The sequence below is a fragment of the Alnus glutinosa genome, chromosome 5, assembly GCF_958979055.1.
Source record: "Alnus glutinosa chromosome 5, dhAlnGlut1.1, whole genome shotgun sequence".
In the NCBI taxonomy this organism is placed as follows: Eukaryota; Viridiplantae; Streptophyta; class Magnoliopsida; order Fagales; family Betulaceae; genus Alnus; species Alnus glutinosa.
Window position 1 is genome coordinate 26,388,839 of NC_084890.1, and position 22,787 is coordinate 26,411,625.

Sequence of the window (22,787 nt, forward strand, 5' to 3'; positions counted from 1 at the left end):
AAGGAAATAAAATCTAGAAATGAATCCTTACGTTTAATACGACAGAGCAAAGATTTGAAGAATCCTGTAAGCCTCTCGCTTCTGGCTTTTGAATAATGAGAGTAATAATTATAAATTAATAATAATACAATACCTGAGTTTTTACTAGAGTTTGAGAGGGATTCATTTCCTACAAAATGGTGCCAGAGGCAATGAGTCAAACTAAATTCTCAAGTAGCGTTTGTTTCCATTGAAACAATTTTTTTACTGTATTTTTTTTGTATAGAACGATCTTGTAAAGGTGAAAAGAAATGATCACACAATCATAATCTTTTTTTTTTTTTTTTTTTTTTTTTTTTTTTTTTTGAAACACAATCATAATCGTTGTGCTTAAAGGTAAAGGGCTGAGAGTGCAGTAAATATTTTTATTTGCATAGTTTCATTTGAAGTTTGGACGCACATTTGACAGTTTAAAAGTTCAGACGTCTTTTTTTTTTTTCAAAGAAGTGAGTGAATACTCAAAAAACTCTGCACTCCACAAATTTTAAACAATTCATAAATCATCACTACGCAAAAACTCTGTAATTAAACATACATACATGTATTAAAATAGGTGGAAAAGTTGATGCATAATATTAAACACTGCAAAGAAAAGTGAAACATCATTCGCAAGAACATAACAAAACACAGATTAAAAAAAAAAAAAACATAAAATCATATAATCGTAAATCAAAATATATACAAGAGAGAAACTTTTGGTTGATCAGATTTGAAGACAAACTCCAAGGGGCAGTAGATAGTTTTGAACATAGAACTTTTGTAAATGGTTGTGATTTTAAGAGTGCAGTAAACAGTTACAGTTATTATGAAACACTACGTTTTAGTTTTAGTTAAAAAAAAATACATGATGCATAATAAGTTGGCTACCGCATGTTTAACACCAAAATAGGATTCATTTTTTTTTTTGTGAGAGAAAAAATAGGAATTTAGTTTTTATTTAGCATGCAAATAGGGATTGAGTTTACTATCACATTGTAACACAAACTTAAACTCATCGTGTAACTTAAAATGAACACTTGGAAGCATTTTAAAATGCCACTTGTTTAAATGTTATGCAATATTTTTAGTGATTCGTCTATTATATATATATATATGATTCGAGAGAATTCGAGTAGGTATTTTTGAGAGACCTCTTATAAAACACACTTCATCAAATAAAAATTAAGCTATTTAATTACTTATCCGATTAAATAGGTCTCAATTCTCTTACAATCGCTTGTCAATTTTTTTTTAAATTCTTAGAAATCTATTATTAAGAACAATAACATCAATTTCTTTAAATTTCATTTCCTTTTCTTGGATGTTTGTTAGCTGTTTATGAATTGAATTGAGGACAAAAATGGCTCGGAAAAACATAGAAAAGGACAAAATGAGTAGGGACTCTAATATCTTTTGTGGGATCCTAGGGTAATGCAGTGAGGTTTAACATACAAGAGGGCAGAGGCATAGGGTAAAACTGACGGCGTCACTGTCCTCGAGAAGGACGCAGCGCAAACGAAAGCGATAGGCAGTAGGCTGACCGTCCAACGACGGCGTTTCAGGCGTTGTTTGTCGGCCTGTCGGTTTCCCAACCCATACACAACTACAAGTTCCAGTTTAGGAAAACCTTTTTTTTTGTTCAAAGGCTTTTTAAGTTTAGCCGTTGAAAAAAGGCCGTACCGGAGGCTCCCTCTCACGCGTCAAAAGAGAGTCGCAGTTGCATGAGTAAGCAGCGGCAGTACAGCCTGAACACCTTACACCTGTCCCACGCCGGTACTCCCCAGAAAGCCCTCAGAGGCCAGAGCTCAGGCCGTTGTATTTTTGCGTGACTAACCCGGATTTTTTCCGTTGGGATTTTCCCTTTGCGGGTCCCATTTGTAAGGCCGAGTTGATTATGTGTGACCTCCCGATATATGGTCTCACTTTGACTCATTGACCGGCGCTTTTTAGTCTATATTTATTCATATATATATATATATATATCTTCACGTCAAAAAAACAAAAGAAGCCCATGCCTCTGGCTCTCGAGGTAGATGGTTAAGGTGTGTCCGTACAGTCGAAGATATATATATATATATATATATAACCAGAGCTCTAGCCGTCAGAGTTTGCCGGGTCCAAACTCCAAAGGTTTCTGCAGCATCTTGCCCTATATGGCTATATCTCTCTCTCTTATGCTATATATATATATATATCTTTTGTCAATGATGCTTTTTTATATTTGTTGTGTTTACTTTGACATAAAATATTTATAAATTAAGTTGTAGAAACTTTTAGGACACGATATTTAAAATGTTACATGTGTTTTATAAGCAAGTAAAAACTATGTTTTTTTTTTTTACTCACAATTTTTTTGTAATATATATATATATATATACCTTTGCGCATTAATTCTTTAATGAAAAATGCAATCTTGTATTTTCATGTTCTTCTCTTATTTTTTCATTTTGAAAATTAACCATTAGATCTGTAGAATATACAAGTGAGTCCTGTGTACGTGAATCCTATAGATCTAATGATTAATTTTTAAAATGAGAGGATGAAAGAATAACTCAAGTGTGTTAAGTAACATGTCTATTTATTTAAATATGTGAGTCTCATAAATCTAATGATAAATTTAAAAATGATATGATTAAAGGACAAATTTGTTTAATTTTTCTTCTTAAAAACACGTCACTTCTTTAAAAGATGGATAATAGGGAGTAGGAACTCTTATAACCCAATTTATAAAAACATTTATGTTTACTTTGCAAATGTGCATATTCTTTAAATATTTGCTAACCCTAGGAAACCTTTGGGATTCAATTTTTCTTCATTGGGCTTCCCAACTTCACTAGTACTAGTACCATAAAAAGCCACACTCTCTCTCACTCTCTTCTTCTCTCTCATTTCTCACTCACCTCTCTCTCTCTCTCTTTCTCTAATATAACAGAAGTTCAACCCTTCGTTTCTCCGGCCACCTTTTCCTCTCACGCTCTCTCTTTAATCATATAAAGGAGTCCATTTGAAACCTTAACTCTATAGCTTTTTCCAGTAAATTAAACCTAAAAAGCTTTATATTTTCTACACTACTCAAGCATGCAGGTAGCACAGAAATCCGGAATCGGAATGGACAGCGGGATGGCCATCAACGGCGACGCAGCAGAAGCGGTGAAGCTGGACAGCCCATACGAGACGGTGAGACAGCTGGCGGCTTGCAACGCGGTTGTGGTGTTCAGCATGAGCGGGTGTTGCATGTGCACTGTGGCCAAGCGCCTCCTCTTCGGCCTCGGCGTCGGCCCCGTCATCATCGAGCTCGACGAGCACGCCGCCGGACCGGACATACAGGCCGTCCTCTACGAGCTCTGCCCCGACGGCCAGAAGCCCGTCCCCGCTGTCTTCGTCGGCGGCAAGTTCTTGGGCGGCGTCGAAACCCTCATGGCATGCCACATCAATGGCTCCCTCGTGCCTCTCCTCAAGGACGCCGGCGCTCTCTGGCTCTGACTTCATATTTCCCTGACATTGATGACCGGAATATGCTTATCATGACTCATCTAACTGTCCTTTTCATTTTTTTTTTTCTTACTATATGCTATGTTTGTCTTTCGGACTACTGGACCGTCTTTGTTTATCTTTTCTTGTTTCTTTGATATATGGATCGGATCAATCTAATACAACTTATTATCATCAAACTCTTGGATTATTAAACTGTTTTACACATTAAAAATAGTTTAGTTTTGAAATATTTCCTTTTCATTTTTCTCTTTCATTAGGGTTGTAATTAAAAGATTGTCATTAAGAGAAAATAGGAGGACCAAGTTGCCGGATTTTATGGTGCCGGCGGTGGAATAAAGAGGATAATAGAGATAGAGCCACCATGCAAAGATATGGTCGGTCATCGGTGGACAATAAAGCGGGTTCATACGTCATGGTCCGTATCAGACACTGAGGGCTTGCATGGCACGCGAAACCGCAGAGCTACGGATTAATTACTGATGGTATCTTCAGAGAAAATGATTGGCATCCAATTAATCAGCTCATCATTTTACTTTTCCCCCCTTAATAAAAGAGTGGCAAACCTAATTTAGCCTCTTTAGATCTTCAACCATTTTGATTAATTAATTCCTAGCGCTTATTTTTTGATGAGACGTGACCTGACATGATATGTTTTAAGTAATTTTTTTTAAAATTTTTTAAGTCGCTGACAAAAAAAAATCACTCAAAACATGTATGATGATTGACATCTAATTGATCAGCTAATCTTATTTCTTTATTTCCTTTTCTGTTTTAAAAAAAAGACGTGTTAACATTGACATCACATACACCGTTAGATGCATTAATTTTAAATTTTAAAAATAAAATGAAGAAAATCATATTGTGTCCCTTAGTTTATGTTGCTTTGATCACAATGCATTTGAATTTATCTTCAACCATTTTGATTATTTAATTCCTCATGCTTATCTTTTGATGAGGCTGGCAACGAGAGTAATGTAAAGACGCTACGTTGCGTATGTTAATTCGTTTAAAATGGATATGATAAATGAATACGAAGAGTATCTTTACTAAGGCCCGCGGGGGACAATAATTGATAAAGGGTGGAAATGTTTACAATTTATGATGCAGGCAGTAGGGGCTATTCTCAGCTAGTGATATGTATGCATAATGTTCACTTATATAATTGGTTTGTGCATGACACGTTTCGATACAAGACAGTAGGGCTAAATAATCTGACATTTGCTCTCCATTCTCTTATTGCTTTTGGACACGTTTTCAATATATATAGAGGTGATCTGACAGATAAAATGCACCTTAAAAGGGATGGGAAGAAGCTGGCCTGGCCATCTTCAGTTGCATTGGTTTAAGACACGTTTCAAAGCTGTGATCGATCAGAATTCGAGAAGCCGTACGTGCATGCATATGTTTAACTGGTAGTCTTGTTGCATAATTAGTACGTACAAACAATAATCCAGCATAATGAGCCGGGGGTAATAACGATGTTCATTTCAGTACGTACGAACAATAATTAATCCATGCAGCACAATGAGTGGGGGTAATAACAATGTTCTCCTTAATGCCAGGATTGGGTACAATTAAGTCAACTATTCAAAAAAAGTTTAAAGAATTTGATCAAGTTCTTCGTCCAATGAAAATGAAAAAAAATTTTAAAAAAATGTTATTAGGTGATCGAAGATGTTGTCATTCTTGATCAGAAAAGAAAGAGAGAATGAAAGACCTGTCATAAGACAACAAAAATGACAATCCAGTCGATCGATTTGTGATAGAAGATGAGAGACGTTTAGTAACAACATGAAAAATATTACCATTGGAAAAACTAACAACCATAACGGCGATCGATGAAGCTCTCACAACCGCAACAACAAAACACATTAAAAAGTTATCTAGACAATAAGTGCCTAAGTTTGAAATTTTCTTAAATTAATGATATTTAGTAGACTGTTTCATGATTGTTATGTGATTGAGATGACGTGACGATAAAAATTAGCTTTTGAATGAGTAAAAATTAAAAAAAAAAAAAAAAAAAAATCTTATTTTCACTTTCTCATCATCATTCCAATTAATCACATGATAATTGTATAACGGTTTACTAAATATAATTTTTCAATTTTTTTATAATTAATGGATTAGGGGAGTGCTTGTATGCTCAAAGCCTCAAAAGGATTAATGCAATCTCATTAATAATTCTCTAGCTTTAAAAAATAAAATATTGAATTCTCTCTCTCTCTCTCTCTCTCTCTCTCTCTCTCTCTCTATATATATATATATATATAGCTAGTAGCTAGATTAATTAAACCCTGAATCATTATTTTATGTAAGGTAAAAAGTAGAATTAGATTACAATTTGTCGTTAATCATTTGACACCTAAATCAACTGCATATATATGTCGAATATTTCTTTTTGAATATTTTTTTTCTTTGTTTTTTGGGAGAGGGGGTGCATGGTGGAATTTGAAATTAATTTATTTACTTCGTATACCTTGATTTATTGCATCATCTCCTTTTAAGAATCGGAGAAAATCATCTCCTTTTTGAATATTTTACTGACCATAATTACCAAAAAAAACCCAGAAAATTGTGTAGTTGAAAATATCTTGAGGGAGGCAGTTGGTAAGTACGACAGGATACGCAGAGGGGCCAGCAGGAAATTCCTACATGATGATCAGAAATTTATTTTTGATATATATATATTTTTTTCATTTGAATTGCCGGATTTGTGAATTAAAAATATTCCACAATGAAATCATGAGAGAGATATGAAATTTGACCATGACTTTCCTATTTCCAGAAATAGAATACGTGTGATTTTTCAAATATTCCACTGCTTCTTCATTTCCATTGACCATTTTCAAACTCATCTGACCTTTTTTTTTTTTTTTTTTTTTTTTTTTTTTTCTGGATTATAATTTCTACCCATAGATTTTTGAACAACATCTATTTTCTTTTTCGATCTTTAATATCAATAATTATACAGATAGAATATAAGCAAATTTAGATGGATAAAATATAAGAAAGAATAATGTTAGATATTACATTTTTATCTCATAATGTTGATGTGACGGAACCAACTAACCTTTTGATTTATTTATTTTTTAAAACAAGGGTTTGTTGATACTAGAGATGACAATTTTTAACAAAACACGAAATTAAAGGGTTTTGAGTTGATGGGCTTGACCCGTTTAATTAAATAGGCTGGGTTAAAGTTGACATATATAGTCTTATATTCATGGTTCGACATGATCTGAAACTGACACGTGACATAATGACAGACAATTTTTGATGACCCGCGGAATCGATACGAACCCAATACAAAATTAGATGATTAAGGTTGAGGAATTTGACCTGTTTTAATTAATAGGTCAGGTTAGAGTTGAACTATATAATTTATACCCACTCAACACGACTTGAACCTGACATACAAATACAACATTGCCACCCCTAGTTGATATTGTCACGTTAGCACTGTAGGATAAAAATGTATAATATCTAACATTACTCGTTAGGAGGTCATGTGTCATTATCTAATTATTTTACAACTTTAATTTGACACGTGTCAGCATTTGATTGGAATCGAAAGTTGTAAGCATTTACACTTTTCAAATACATGTCGACACATGTCAAAGGTTTTTAAAAAGAATTATATAGATTTTTTTTTTTTTAACAAAAATTAATTTAAGGGTGAATTGACAATGTTAATTCAGTTTCATTGAAGACCAATAAATGCTAAATCCAAATACTACGTCTTTTGCAATTAATAGGATTTGAGGTAGATTCTTGTGATAGTTAAAAGTTGTTAAGAAGCGGTAGCTCAAAACTAATAAAAAAGTAATATTTAGTAAAAGTAGAGAAATATTTAGAAAATTTGATGGAGGAAGTTTTTTAAAAGTGATAATTAAAATAATAAAAGTAGAAGAGCTTGTCGGGGATGCTCTTAGTTTTCTTTATTAAATATTAACGGAAATAATAAATAAAAAATGTATAAAATTCAAGTAGCATAATTTTGAAAACTTAGGGAATTATTTGATAAAATTGCAAATCAAATGTCCGTACCAACGTGGTATTTAACCCTTAAAAGTTTCAAAAATCTCTCATTTTATGTGGGTTAAATTTAATATTTTTTAAAAAATAGATAAAGTACAAGACTAATAATGATTTTAAACTATAATTTCAATGAGGTGGGATAACATCATCAGATATTGATAATATCAAGTATTATTGATGACTTTAACGTTAAAGTGTGGTAGGTCTTTATTTATTTATTTATTATTTTTTTCTAATTAATGATGCAGACCTATAACATGATAGGTGTTGCTCTCTTAACCCAATGTTCGTACGTGACAGAAGTCTAGCTGGTGATATAGAAAGCAACAATTAAAGTTTAATTTGTGATCAATATATGAGACATATACTGATCACCTTTCTTTTACAGAAAAAGAAGTAGAATATATACTCACCTTTTCAGCACTACTCACCTTTTCAGCAGCGGGCCTTTTCTTGGGCTCGGGTCAGAATATTGGGCCTCTCTAGGGTCTTCGTAACAATACGTCTTGTATTTGATTGGGTCCCGAGAATTCTTGACCCAAGAGTAATATATTTGTAGGGTCCGTTTGTGTTTACGATTTCAAAAAGTGCGAATTAAAATAACGATTTTAAAATGTGCGATTTGAAAAAAAATGATTTTTAAAAACGCAGTTAAACGTTTGGCAAAATCGCAGTTTAGCCTTTAAAATTATGCGTTTTCAAAAAAGCATCATCTTATTTGCGATTTGAAAAAGTAGATTTTCTGAGTTTTCAGATCGCAATTTTTAAAAACGCAGTTCCCAAACGATCTATGTTCTGCGATTTGGTTTACAATCGCACTTATTGTCTACGAAATCGCAATCCTAAACGCACCCGTAATCATTGTAATTCCATAATTTATGGAGCCTCTATTCTCCTGTATGTGTTTATATCTTTACCCATTGAGAATGTCAATATACAAAAATAATTATTCATTTCATTACAAACTCTTTCAATCAATTCGATTGCGCTTGACATTGTGATTTCGCAGGTAAAAAAATGCGATTTTTTTAAACCAGATTGCAAAACATAAATAATTTGGGATTGCATTTTTACAAAAATTGTAATTGCAGAAAATATTCGTTTTTAAATAGAAGGCAAGTATTTTTTTTTTTTTTTAAAACGCATAATTTTAAATGTTAAACTGCAATTTTAAAGGATAAACACTTGCTTGTGTTTTTAAAAATCATGTTTTTAAATTGCATATTTTAAAATTGTTATTTCTAATTGCACTTTTTGAAATTGCAAACCTAGATAAATAGGAAGATGAGACTCTAGATTAAAATCATCTATTAAGCCAAGTTCAACAACTGTACAATCGAGTTTTAACATGTCTAGTGTACAATATATATGAGGTGCTATTAACAAGAGTTATATATATATATATAGAATCCAATTCTATTGAATTCATTCATTTCCACCGGATAAAGTGGCAGACTGGAATGACATATTAGCTTCAAACAATCAAGTTCTTTGTCAGAGCACAAGGATTATACAATTTTTGCTGTATAGTTATTTACAAACTCACTCACGTGGTAGTAAATAATTTGTAAAATAATCGGGTAGCTTCACTTTTAAATTGTCCCTTCTTCAATTCTTCTTGACTCTTTGGTTTCTCACTTCGACAGACTCAAAGAGTAAATGCTCTCAACTACCCACACAGGCTACATTCAATGAGATTTGATATCCTCTCTCTCACAAACGTCTCTAAACCTCACCGCCAGCAGTTTTACCTCAAGAATCTCTCAACCCCTCTCTCAGCCTCTCTCATCTTCTCTCTGTAGATCTAGATCGAAACTTCACATCTATGATTTTGTAGTCAAATTTTGAGCATGTGAACGACAACCTGTCTAGGGATCACCCTCACCACGAATCGCACGCTTCAACTTCATTATCTTATGGGTTGTATAAATATTTCGTAAATCGTCGGTCTACTGTAATGCTATTGCATAAAACCGTCTAACTTATTTCTCAAATTTGGTGTCAAGATGTAATATCGACTGGTTCTCGTTGGCCTAGAACTAAAAAATCATGGACATACCTGATTTACTTGTAGGCTCCGGTGGCACGTGTTAACCTATTTGATTAATATGGCCTAGAACTAGAAAATTAAGGACTTTTTTTATGTTTATTTGGGTAAGGCAAAAATAAAATAAAATTAGTGAATATGACCAAAAATTTTATTGCATAGGGCCAACATAATTTGTTGAGAAGGGGCCGATGGGCTAAAAATAATTTATTTTTTTTAGAATTTTTTTTCATCCTTAAATAATTTTTTTTTCCTAGAAATTTTTTTTTTTGGAGGGGGAGGGGAGGGGATGACCCTTACAGGCCCTGCTCCCTCCGTTACTGATCGAGACGCAATAGGAGTGAGAGGTTGGAGTGGAATAGGATCCTCTCAATTTTAAATGAAAATAAATAGTATTCATTTCATGATCAATATTTAAAGTTTGTGCATTTAATAGTGTACATATTGTTAATGTTCACACATTTTTTTTAACAAATTTAAATGATATGGCATTATATATACCGTTAAATGCATCAACTTAAAATTCTAACCATGAAATGGAAAAGATGATTGCCCAATTGGAGTAGTACGTTCAGATCAGCGATTGGAGTGATTGACGTGTTTCATGTCATTATGTTTCGCCTAAAAGTCAATCAGGATATTGAGGAAGGGAAGGGGCAAGTGCTTATCATCAAGTTCCGTCTCAAACTATGCACAAATTTTAAAAGTACAGCTATGTGTATCTAGCAATGTATTTGCTCTTTGTGATTTGTCTACATTTTATTTCACAAATATAATACTGAATTTGGTCTGGGCGTGTGACTTAACTACTCATCAAATAGGTAACTTGTAATTAGTTCTTTCCAAATTCGATGCGGCCAAATTACATGTATGTGATCTACTATATGAATGAAAGAGCCGCATTTCAATCCTCTCCGGGTCATTTGAATCGGAGAGGAGCCAATTAATTTAGGTGAAAGGAAAAAATTGTCTAAAATATAAAGGGATAATTTTATCCTTATTTTTATACTAACCGGAGAGGATCTTGTCCTGAATAGACCATTACCCACTTACAACTCTTAAAAAAAAACAAATTTAAATATATAAAAAAGGATAAGTAGGATGTGACCAATTATAGTTTCCAAAGTCGATGCTTTTACATGGGCAAATAAAAATTAATTAAGAGAGTAATTTCACGATTAAATTCTTAACATTTTAATCATTATTTTCAAATTAAACTTTTAAAAATCCTTAAACAAAATTCAAATCACTTAATTAAAGAATAATGATTAAGATTTTTAGAATTCCACAATAGAGTTACCCAACAAAATCTAAAATTATCTTAATGGATTGGGAAATGCTAGTTTTACAACACCAACACAATATGGGCACAACACCTTGTCCCCTCACATGAGGGTGGGGCCCAGTGGAGATTTGATTCGTGTACAACACCAATACAACAATTGTACAACAACCCCTCACATGAGGGTGGGCTCCAGTATGTGGGACCCATCCTCATGTGAGGGATTGTTGTACAGTTGTTGTATTGGTGTTGTAAATCTAACATTTTCCGGGCCCAGTGTGTATTTACTTGGGCCCCACCCTCATGTGAGGAGGTGTTGTGTCCATGTTGTTTTGGTGTAGTGCACCAATCAGTTCCTACCAAATTAGCATAATTTTTTCTTAATTAATTAATTTTTTTTCATATTTTTTTTGATAAAACATTGGGCTTTACTGCATTTGAGCCCAAGTCCCTGCCGTTGGTTTTCACTTTTCCACGACGTTTCTTCTCTGACTGCCAGCTTTCGAATTTAACGAACGAATACCATCGGCGACACCCACCGACTTTCCTTTCGAATCAGATTTCTACATTTCTTACGTTTTTTAAGCGCATCTCACCGTTTCTCTGTCCCTCTTCATAGCTGTCTCTGAAATTCTCTCTTCCTCTCTCTCTCTCTCTCTCTCTCTCTCTCGCTCGCTCGGCCTCTCTTTGTCCCTCTTTCTTCGCTCGGTTGAAGGTGAGTCTTTGAGCTCCGTGAGCCTGTGTTTCTTCTCATTCATGATCGGTCTTCAAGATTTCAATGGTTCTTTGATTTTCATGAGGGAAAATTATGATTTTTGGTAGTCGAATTGTCCATGGCATTGGTAGTTAATTGATGGGTTTTAGGAAATTTGGGGTTCAGGGGCTTTGAAATTCATGTATAATTGTTTGAGGTACATCCTCTCCACTTTGATTGGTTTTGTTTGATTTTGAGAATTCCCTCGTTGATCTGGTAGGGTGCTCCCATTTTTCCCTTTTATGCAGCATTCGCGGTCCTTCCTCCCACCCAATTATTGGAGCAGTCGATCTGGATCCATGGACTCTTTTGCCATGGGCCATGGTCTATGGTCCAGCCTTGATTAAAAAAAGTCCAATATATTCTTTTAAAATAGTTTGGAAAAAAACTATATCCTTTAAAAAATGGGAGATGATACACTCACAACTCTCACCTAACTTTCACACAACTCCCACTCACATGTGTGTGAGTCCTATGCACGTGGGTCCCACACATATGTGAGTGGAGGTTGTGTGAAAGTTGGGTAGGGGTTGTAAGGCAAGTATTTCTCTTAAAAAATTGATACACGAACCAGTAATAAATAATGGAGTCGGTCAGACAAGTTTATATGAACCAAGAACGAAACTAGAAGGAGGTCCTATAGGGGCCATGCCCTCTCCTGAACTACAGAAAGTGCACAATAAAATGCACTACATATAGATCGCAAATACCAAATAAGACAACAAAAACAGCAGTCTAGTCGATCTGAAGATGCAAACATTGTAGGGGATTCACAGAAGGATATAGAAGATGAGAGACGTTTGGTGCCGGCACGAAAAATATTTCCACTGGAAAAAAAACTAACAACCATAACGGCGACCGATGAAGCTCTCACAACCGCAACAACAAAATAAATCAGATGCACATTAGAAAGTTATTTAGACAATACGTGCTTGAGCTAGAGATTTTCTTAGATTAAAGATATTTAGTAGATTGTTATACGATTATTATGTAATTGAAATAATGTGACGGTAAAAATCAGCTTTTGAATGAGTAAGAGTTTTTTTAAAGGGAAAAAAAATAAAATCAAAAGCTTATTCTCATCATCTAAATTAATCACATGGCAGTCGTATAACAATTTACTAAATATAATTTTTTGATTTGTTATAATTAATGGATTGGGGGAGTGCTTGCTCAAAGCCTCATTCCATGCACATACTAGCTAGATTAATTAAACCATGAACCATTATTTTATGAAAGGTAAAAAGTATAATTAGATTACAATTTGTTGTTAATCATTTGACACCTAAATCAACTGCATATATATATAAATGTCGAATATTCCTTTTTGAATATTTTTTTCTTTGTTTTTTGGGAGAGGGAGGGTGCATGGTGGAATTAATATTTATCATTTGAAATTAATTTATTTACTTCGGATACCTTGATAAAAAAAAAAAAACCAAGAATAAGAATATTCCACCCTAAATAACATTAATTGAATCGGATGTTTTTCTATGATTTATTTTGAGAAATGTTACACTCATTGATAGGGACGAAGCCAAAATTTTTTATAGGGAAAGGTCAGGGGCTAAAATAATGTGTAGGTAGAGACCAGTACACTAAATTTTTATTTTTTTTGCCTTTTTAAAATTGAGGGAGGGAGAGAGGGGGGGGGGGGGGGGAGGCATGGCCTATACCAAGGCCCCCTAAATCCGTCCCTGCCTATTGAAAAATATGGGATATTAATTAACGATGCAGTTGACATTTTCTTTTAAAAAAGAAAAAAAAATGGTATAGTTTTTTTAATTGATCGAAATAATTCGATTAAAACCTAGAGAACTGGAGGTCTAAAATTGCTTGAACAAGATCCAACACTTACTGGGCCGGGTCAACTCACTTGATCAATAGACTTCCATATAAATCCTTCTTGAAAGTATATTTGCAGGATTAATTAAGACATTAATTAAGTTGGCCATATATATGTATAAAATTTATGTAATATCAAAAACCAAGATAATATCTTGATTGAGAGAGGCTGTTGGTTGTTGGTACGGCAGGGTAAGCAGAGGGGCCAGCAGGAAATATTCCACAATGAAATCATGAGAGAGATATGAAATTTGACCATGACTTTCCTATTTCCAGAAATAGAATACGTGTGATTTTTCAAATCTTCCACTGCTTCTTCATTTCCATTGACCATTTTCAAACTCATCTTACTTTTTTTTTTTTTTTTTTTTTTTTTTTCTAGTTCTGGATTATAATTTCTACCCATAGATTTTTGAACAACATCTATTTTCTTTTTCTTTAATATCAATAATTACACAAATTGAATATAAGCAAATTTAAATAGATCGAATATAAGAAAAAAAAAATAATGTTAGATACTATATTTTTATGCTACAAGTAACCCACAATACCAACTAACCTTTTGATTTATTTATTTTTTAAAACAAGGGTTCGTTGATACTAGAGATGGTAATTTTTAACACGACATGAACCCAACACGAAATTGAAGGGTTTGGGTTGAGGAACTTGACCTGTTTAATTAAATGAGTCGGGTTAAGGTTGGCATATATAGTCTTATCCTCATGCTTGAACACGATTTGAACCCGACACGCGACATAATGACGGGCAATTTTTGATGACCCGTGGACCTGATAGGAACTCAATACAAAATTAGAAGGATAAAGTTGAGGGGTTTTACCCGTTAATTAATAGATCGGATTAGGGTTGACTTATATAGTCATTGTTTCTATATGACATGAACCTGACATACAAATAAGAATTGCCACCCCTAGAACTTGATATTGGCACATTAGCATTGTGGAATAAAAATGTATAATATCTAACATTACTCGATCATTAGGAGGTCATGTGTCATTATCCAATTCTTTTATATCTTTAATTTGACACGTGTCAGCATGTGATTGGAATCAAAAGTTGTAAACATTTACACTTTCCAAATACATGTCGACACATGTCAAAGGTTTTTTAAAAAATTATATGGATTTTTTTTTTTAACAAACTCTCTATCATTTCTCTATTTTGTCTATCGTCAGAATTCCACCCCAAATGTGGCTCACAAATTCCCTGATCTATTGAATTTTTTATTTTATTTTATTTTTTAATCATTTTCACGTTTCTCTTCCGCCTTTGCTTTTCACTTTTCCACTCCACTTTTCCTCTTCCATTTCGCTCCACTTTTCCTCCTCATTTTACTTGTTCTCTCCCTCTCTGCATTTTCTATGTTCCTCATCGCCCACGGTCTAAGTAAGGCACACTCTAGCTCCAACTCTAGCTCTAAGAAACAGAGAAGACCGAGAGGGTGAGAGGTAAGATTTTTGGTGTGTGTCGTTCATGGTGGTTCTGTTGGCTGCCGTTCGGAGTTGGGGGTGGTGAGGTTGAGTGTTGACCAGTTGTAGCAACCGGTTCCATCAAGGTAAAAGATCTTCCCTCTCTATCTCGTCAGATTTGCCCTCTCCCGAGCACCCTTTTTTCTGATTTTTTCTTCTCTCAGTTTTGTGATATTGGTTATTATTTGTAGAATAATAGAATGGAGAATCGTTTTGGGTAGGTAAGAGATTATTAGTTTCCATTGATTTTCTTTGTATGCTCCGTTTGTTTTGGCATAAAATATTTTTTGAAAAATGTTTTCGGCATTTGGTTGGGGTAAAAATAATGGTCAACGAAAATAATTTTTAGTTTGACCGTAAAAGGCTCTTTAATTTTTGGAAAAATTGTAAAATCTTTTTCTGGATTTAAACTTTTTATTCTTGCACGCACGTTTGAGGGAATCCGCCACCACCAGGCATTGAGGTTTGTTGGTAACTCGACTCTACCGCCGAAGATCCCTAAATTTTAATATCCCATTGCCGGAATCTGGCGGCACTGGCCGGATTCAGGTGATGGCCGCCGGAATCCGGCAATCACCGCCAGAATTCGGCCAAACTGGCTGGAATTTGACCAGTACAGCCAGATTCCGGCCCTTTTTTTTTTTTTTTTTTTTTTTTTTTTTTTTTTTCGGATTCCAGCCAGTTTGGTTGGAATTTGGAAATTTTTGCCAGATTTTGGCCAAATTGGTCGGAATCTGACCAGTACAACTGGATTCTGGCCAATTTGGTCGAAATTTGAAAATTTCTACCGGAATCTGGCAAAGTCGTCGGATTTTGGCAGACAAGATTCTGGCAAAATTAGCCAGAATCTAACTAGCATGACCGAAAGTTGGTGATGGCGGCCGGACGTCGCCGAATTTCGTTTTACGCCGTTGGTAATTTTTTTCGTATGAGCCAATGCCGAAAAATATTTTCAAGAAAATCAATTTTTTCTGAAAAATGATTTCGTAGAAAATATTTTACGACAAAAAATATTTTATATTGAAACAAACGGAGCAGTAATTTATGGGATTATAATGTTGCATGTGGTTTGTGCTTTGGTGGTCGATTGAGGAGATGTTGATGGTGGTTTTTCTAGTTCTCGATGGTGGCCGATCATGATGGTTTTGTAGGGTTTTTGGTTGTGGTGGCCGCTAAGGTTGGTGAAGGGCTGAGTTCTTGAGCTTGAGTAGCCAATTATGGGTTAATTGATGACATCCTCTCATCTTCTATGAGTTAATTGCAGAATTTGGTATGACAAATTGTTTGAGTTTCATTGAAGACCAATAAATGCGAAATACCTCAGCTGTTTGAGGTATTTTTGACATAGACATTTTATAAATATCTGCTTCTGTTACCAGCTGCATGTTAACAAGAAACACTACATTCAACTCAGAACGGTTGAGATTGACAGGAAATTCTAGAAGTTCTCTTGTCTATGGAGTCCATAGTTTTGAAATTCTTGTGCATTTGGAAGACTGAGCATTGTTTTGGCAGGAAATTGGCAAGCAGCTACCCCGCCCTTCCGCTTCATGATATGGGAGAAGCTTGAAACTGAATCAACTAAGAGCTGCTCTAGTTGTGGGAGCCCTTTCTTTATCTGCTTGAAATATTCAGCTAGCTTGTGTATATATATATATATATATATGCTCTAGTTGTGGGAGCCCTTTCTTTATCTGCTTGAAATATTCAGCTAGCTTGTATATATTGTGATATATATAATTGAAACTTTGTTATTATTTGCCCTGCTTCTCAGTTCATCCCTGCTTCTCAGTTCATCCTTTGAGTCGAGCTTCAAGACTCGAAAACTCAATACAAAGATTGAACTAGACAAGGCCATAAGAAGGGATCCCACAACAATGTTGTTGAAAACTCAATATATGCAATGATAAAACACTTCACAATTAAACGATTACAATCCAACTCCAAATATCTAAAAAGCACATAAAAAGTCTCCAAACATAATAAATAATAATAATAAAAAAGTTTAAACATCAATATAAACCAAATTCTAATTCATCAAACACAAATAAGATGTCTCACCAAGTCCCTGTGAGCTTGAACCATAAGAACCTCCATATTCTCAAATTACAATGGTCTTGAACCCTTGTATTATCTGAAAAAGAGTAATAAGATTTAATCTTGTTATGAATTTTAACATGATGTATAACAATATATTATACTTGAACAACAAATATATCAAATAACTAGAGTACACTTAATTAATTTTCAAGTGTGTGCAAAACATGGTAATAAGTTAGCTTTTTCATAACACAATAACATTTTAAAAATACTTTTATGCATACAAGTAAAAGACTATTATGAGTAATAAACTTTATCATCATTCCCATTATCATTAATTTAAATTAACTTTTAAATAATTAAAACATATATGCATCTCATTACAAAATATGACTCGACTTGCGTTATTCGTTTGACACATGAAATTATAATAAGACATATAGTATTAAGATAACTCAAAATTTTTTAGCAACCATTATTTCTTTGTGAAACATCATATTGAGGTAGTTTGAAAAAAAACTCATGGTTAACCAAATTTACTTAAATCGTGCACATATACAAAATTTCAAAAATTTCTCTACGCTCTTTAACCAACACATACAATCAAACTTTTAAAGAATAATGCTCTTCTTCACACCTATTTATCACACCGGCTTATGTGGTGTATTGTAAGTGGTTTTTTTTTTTTACATAAAAAAAGTGATTAACATGAGAAGCCATTTAAAACACGCAACGTAAGTTAATGTGAAATGAGTGTGAAGAATAACATTACTCAACGTTAATACCTAAAATCAAATCGCAAAATCCATAATGTTTCCTTAATAAATTTTCAATTTGAGCCCAATATGCCCTAGGTCAGATTAACTTAATGCATTAAATCACTAATTAAATTTCTCAATTTCATGTTTAAACTCTCAAATTGAAAATACAACAATTAACTCTATGAAATCCTTTAATTTCACCAAAAACCGAAATACTAAATGGCTTATATTCTCAAATTCATCGCATCTAATCAAAATTAAACAATCATGCAAGTAGTTTGATTATCTAGTTACACAAGAAATCCTTAGTTTTGAAACAATTAAAGCCAAAAACCAAAATCCCCAATTTTAATGCATAAATGACCTTCAATTTTAAATTTTCTAAGATTTATTGGAAACCATTATAAATGAATGGTTCAACGTGTGATTCTAACAATTATTTACATAACCCAATAATCAATTTTGGTAAATTAAAGCTAAATCATAAAAGTATCTAATTTCGGCCGGTTGAAACCCTAATTTATCCAATCTAAATTATCTAAAATTGACACTAAAGATGGATAGATTGCGTCAAGAAAATTTTTTATATGCAATAAATTGAATAAAGACACAATTTTTATTTATTTATTTATTTTTGACAGCGGTTGTCCTCTGCTTTATGGGCAAAGTATACCGAACAACATAATAATGCTATATAAAAGACTCCAATCCTCCTCTTATTTTCTTAAAAATGGTGTGGTTTTTAAAATTATTATTGAATTTAAGATTGATCACTATAAGATTTTGATCCAATAGTGATTTTGAAAACCATATCACTTTTGAAGGGATAAGAAGGAGATATGGGTCTTATATATAACATTACTCTTGAACAAGAAGTTGGAGTCTCGGTCCTTGTCCAAAATTGGCTGATTTATAATGTTTCAACCTAATGAGAGCAAAATTCTCTCATTCTCTGGCATCAACATTGAAATAAGAAATAGATGGCAAAATTTATTGAGCTTATAATCATCATCAAAATTGAAACAAACAATCTACCAATATTACCTGTTAATGTTAGGGTCTACTTGTAGTTTTAAGAAGCTTCTTTTTGACCAAATGAAGCTCAGTAACAACATCTTTCATGCTCATCCGTTCTCTTGGCTGTTCAATAGAACAAGCAACTCCAATCCCAAACATCAAAATCAAACACTCCTGGATTTTGCTTCTTCTAGTGTTGTTGTTATTATTAGTACTGTTCATGGCTATCTCTTCTTCTCTTCTAGTGCTGTTGTTATTATCAGTACCATTCATGGCTGTCTCTTCTTCTCTTCCTTGAAAAAGAATTGGATCCGCAATCTCGACCACTCGTTCTGGCAAAGCTTGTTGGACAAAGGAATGTAGACTTAGAGTGCCTTGGAACATGTCATCTGTGGGTCTTTTTCCAGTAAACATTTCTAATAGAAGGATCCCAAAACTATATATATCACCATAGGAGGACACCTCATTTCCCATACCATACTCTGCAAGTCAACATATATATGATAAATTGTAATATGGCTATAACTAATGCTAAGAAAGGAATTATGCTATGATACTCTCTATGTGATGAAACTAGAAAATAAAATACCACAATACTAAATTTTTATTATGAAGAAAATGCATAATAAAACTGTCTTATCCTCTTCAAACTTAGACATGTTCTTAGAAGAAAAAAATACTATAACTGAGGAATGATAAAGAGTATTCACCTGGAGCCGCATAACCAATAGTTCCTCTTACGCCAATAGAGCTCGACTGATTGGCTGAAGAGTTATGGTCAGCTTCAGGAGTGAATCTCGCTAACCCAAAGTCTCCGACATGTCCAATCATTTCATCGTCCAAAAGAACATTGCTCGGCTTGAGGTCACAGTGCAGGATTGGTGTTTGGCAATGATAGTGGAGATATTCCAATGCACTCGCGACATCAATGGCGATATTCAATCTCTGATAAAGATTCAGATTCCTCTGCTCCTGGTGCGCCTCATCCTCTGTAGCAGTTGGATGCAACCAATCCGCAAGGCTACCATTGACCATGAATTCATAAACTAGAGCCTTGAAATCATTGCCCTGATAATCAACACCTGAACAAACTGTGAGTATCTTTACAAGATTCCGATGCTTGATGTTTCTCAGGGCCTCACACTCAGCTAGAAAGCTCTTGGAAGCTCCACGGCGCAGAAGGTTGAGCACCTTGACAGCAATTGTCATTCGACCATCGTCAGTGATTCCTTTATACACGGATCCAAAACTACCCGCACCAAGCAAATTTGTGGAGGAGAACCCATCGGTGGCTTTTAGGAGACTTTGGTAAGACAAATTTAAAAGCAAATTTCTTGAAAAACTTGAAGTGGGTTCTTTTGTTTTCCTTCTTAACCAACAAACAAATAAAAAAGACAGCACAAAAATTACTCCTAGAAGCCCGCAAATTATGGAGATAATTAATTTCATGGTCAAGGTCAATTTTGTCTTGTTGGACTTTCCAAAGTTGCATTTAGGCAAGTGTATCTCTGATATTCCCCCGCAAAGCTTACTGTTTCCTACAACTGAGATTGAGCTTGAGTTCTTGAAAATGCCGTCTGAAGGCACCATACCGTCAAAATTGTTGTAAGATAGATTCAAAAGATCCAACAAGTTGAAACCCACTAAAAAGTCTGGAATTTTTCCTGACAAATTATTTAGAGAAAGATCTAATTCTTGAATTCCTCTCAATGAACCTAAACTTGATGGAATGGCCCCCTGGAAGAAGTTGCCATGCATGTCTAGAAGCTCCAGGCTAACACAACTTCCAAGAGTGCTTGGAATTTCACCGGTTAACATGTTTTCTGAAATACCAAATTCACCTACATTTTTCAGATTTCCAACTTCCGTGGGAAGGGGACCGGTGAAACGGTTACTGTACAAATAGAGACCGATCGACAAGGATGAGAGACCAAAGACCTGGGGAGGAATGATACCACTGAGATTGTTTTTAGAAAGACTTAAGAAGAGCAAAGATTTGCAGTTTCCTAGACTTGAAGGTATGCTTCCGTGAAGATTGTTCTGCGTTAAAGATAGTTTGAGTAACAAACTCAGATTTCCAAGAGAGTGCGGGATGTTGCCAGAGAGGTTGTTTATGTTAAGAAGCATTGATTGTAGTCTCTGAAGCTTTCCAATATCAGCAGGAATTTCACCAGAAAATCTGTTATTCCCCATATGGAGTCTCTCTAAGTTGACGAGATTCCCAATCCCACTCGGAATCGTTCCAACTATATTATTGTCACCTACTTCCAATGTTCCAAGAGTAGATGACAAGTTACTGATGCATTCAGGCAAGAGTCCACCAAAATTGTTGGCGTTTATGGCCAACAGCTCTAAGCTAGTGGCATTGGTTAAAGAGCAGAGAAAACTCAAGTCATCAGCTCCCCCACTTCCTAGGTGGTTGGAGGTAATGCTAAAAAATTTAAGCCTATGCAACTTTTCGAAAGAAGGCATGTTTCCGGTAAATTTGTTGTCATTAAAAATAAGTCGTTCCAGATTTGAGGCATTGGATATTGAAGAAGGAATGGAGCCTGCAGTAAAATTGTTACGGGAAACGAAGAAGATTTGGAGATTCGGAAGAGTTATCCCCAAGTCCCACGGAAGACTCCCTTGGATTGTATTACCTCCCACATCAAGAACTGTAATAGAAGAGAGATTGAAGATTGATGGAGGGATGGTACCAGAAAACTGATTTTCAGAAAGTGCGAGAGTCGTAAGATTCAAAAGTTGGCCTAGAGCAGTTGGAATACTCCCACCTAGATTATTGAAGGATAAATAAAGTACTTCGAGTGACGATAAGTTGCCAAGAGATGGGGGGATACTTCCTGTAAGTAGGTTGCGGGCGACAGCAAACGTTTTGAGCTTTGACAAGGAGCCAACCTCAATAGGAATTTCCCCAGCCAGCTGATTAAAATGAAGTTTGATAACTTTGAGGTTAGAGCACCCCGATACATTTGTAGGAATTCTGCCGCCGACTGAATTATTGTTCAAATGTAGTATCTCTAATCTATGCAAACGGCCTATTTCTGGTGGGATTTCGTGACTGAAGCTATTGTTGTAGAGATATAGATACCTTAGAAAGCTCAGATTTCCAATGAAAGCCGATATAGATCCCACGAGTTTCTGAGATGGCAGGCGCAACATCGTGACCCTCCGGTGCCGGCGACCACATGTAACACCACGCCACTGGCAAAAGTGGGTGGTTTCATTCCATGAGCTCAAAACCATGAAAGGATCATCGACTATTTTGGCCTTGAATTCAAGCAAGGCAAGTCGGTCTGTCTCATTCCCGCCAATGCCATAGGTGGTCGAACCAAAACACAAGACCGAAACAACTGCTAGTATGCAAAAGGCCGACCAAGAGACAGCGTAACTCAAGGTGAGAATCCCCATAGAGTTGGGAAAACTCTGAAGCGCTAATGGTTGGTTGGTACCCTTTGATGTTAGTTTTTTCGGCCACTAAGGAGAAACAAATGGCTTCTGTTGTCTTTTACACAGCACTCTTGCCCTTTTATTTTAAGGGGACAGAGGAATTCGGCCCTCGTGAGCAGTGAAAAAGGAGGAAGTCGATTGAATTAGATAATCTCCAGGAGATTCTTCGTATATATGATTCATAAGAGCTAAGTATACCCATTTTATTTTTTCAGTAAATACTTTAAAAAAGAGTGTTTTTCATCCATTTTGCTACATTGAGTAATTTTAGTGTTTTTTTTTTTTTTTTTTAATTTTTTTTTTATATCTCATCTCTCTCCGTCAACCTGCACAACAAAAATTTCATTGAAAGATAATATTTAAACAAAGTAAAGAATGTGATAGATAATTTGTTAGACTTTGTATTGAAAAATTAGTTGTTAAAATAAAAAAAAAATGTGTATTTTGAGCGAACACGCTCCTTACTTGCGGTTTAAAAATGTAAATTTGTTTTTCACGTTTTCTGATTCAAACCTGATGTAGAATTCACATATGAAAACTGACTTGTAAG

At 34.6% G+C, this 22,787-nt stretch overlaps 2 protein-coding genes and 1 long non-coding RNA gene across 3 annotated transcripts; 2 read left to right on the plus strand and 1 right to left on the minus strand.

Moving 5' to 3' along the window:
* Nucleotides 1-2,959: 2,959 nt before the first annotated feature.
* LOC133867893 (glutaredoxin-C9-like) lies at nt 2,960-3,605 on the plus strand. Its single transcript, XM_062304661.1, has one exon. It carries the CDS (start codon nt 3,097-3,099, stop codon nt 3,499-3,501), a length of 405 nt encoding a protein of 134 aa, XP_062160645.1. The 5' UTR covers nt 2,960-3,096; the 3' UTR covers nt 3,502-3,605.
* Nucleotides 3,606-14,793: 11,188 nt separating this feature from the next.
* LOC133869434 (uncharacterized) lies at nt 14,794-16,679 on the plus strand. Its single transcript, XR_009900450.1, has 3 exons — nt 14,794-15,055; nt 16,121-16,302; nt 16,485-16,679. It is a non-coding gene; the product is annotated as an uncharacterized LOC133869434 (long non-coding RNA).
* A 2,144-nt stretch (nt 16,680-18,823) lies between these two features.
* LOC133869173 (probable LRR receptor-like serine/threonine-protein kinase At3g47570) lies at nt 18,824-22,198 on the minus strand. Its single transcript, XM_062306127.1, has 3 exons — nt 19,498-22,198; nt 19,054-19,269; nt 18,824-19,017 (listed from the first exon to the last, which is right to left on the minus strand). Exons 1-3 carry the CDS (start codon nt 22,196-22,198, stop codon nt 18,824-18,826), a joined length of 3,111 nt encoding a protein of 1,036 aa, XP_062162111.1.
* Nucleotides 22,199-22,787: the final 589 nt, after the last annotated feature.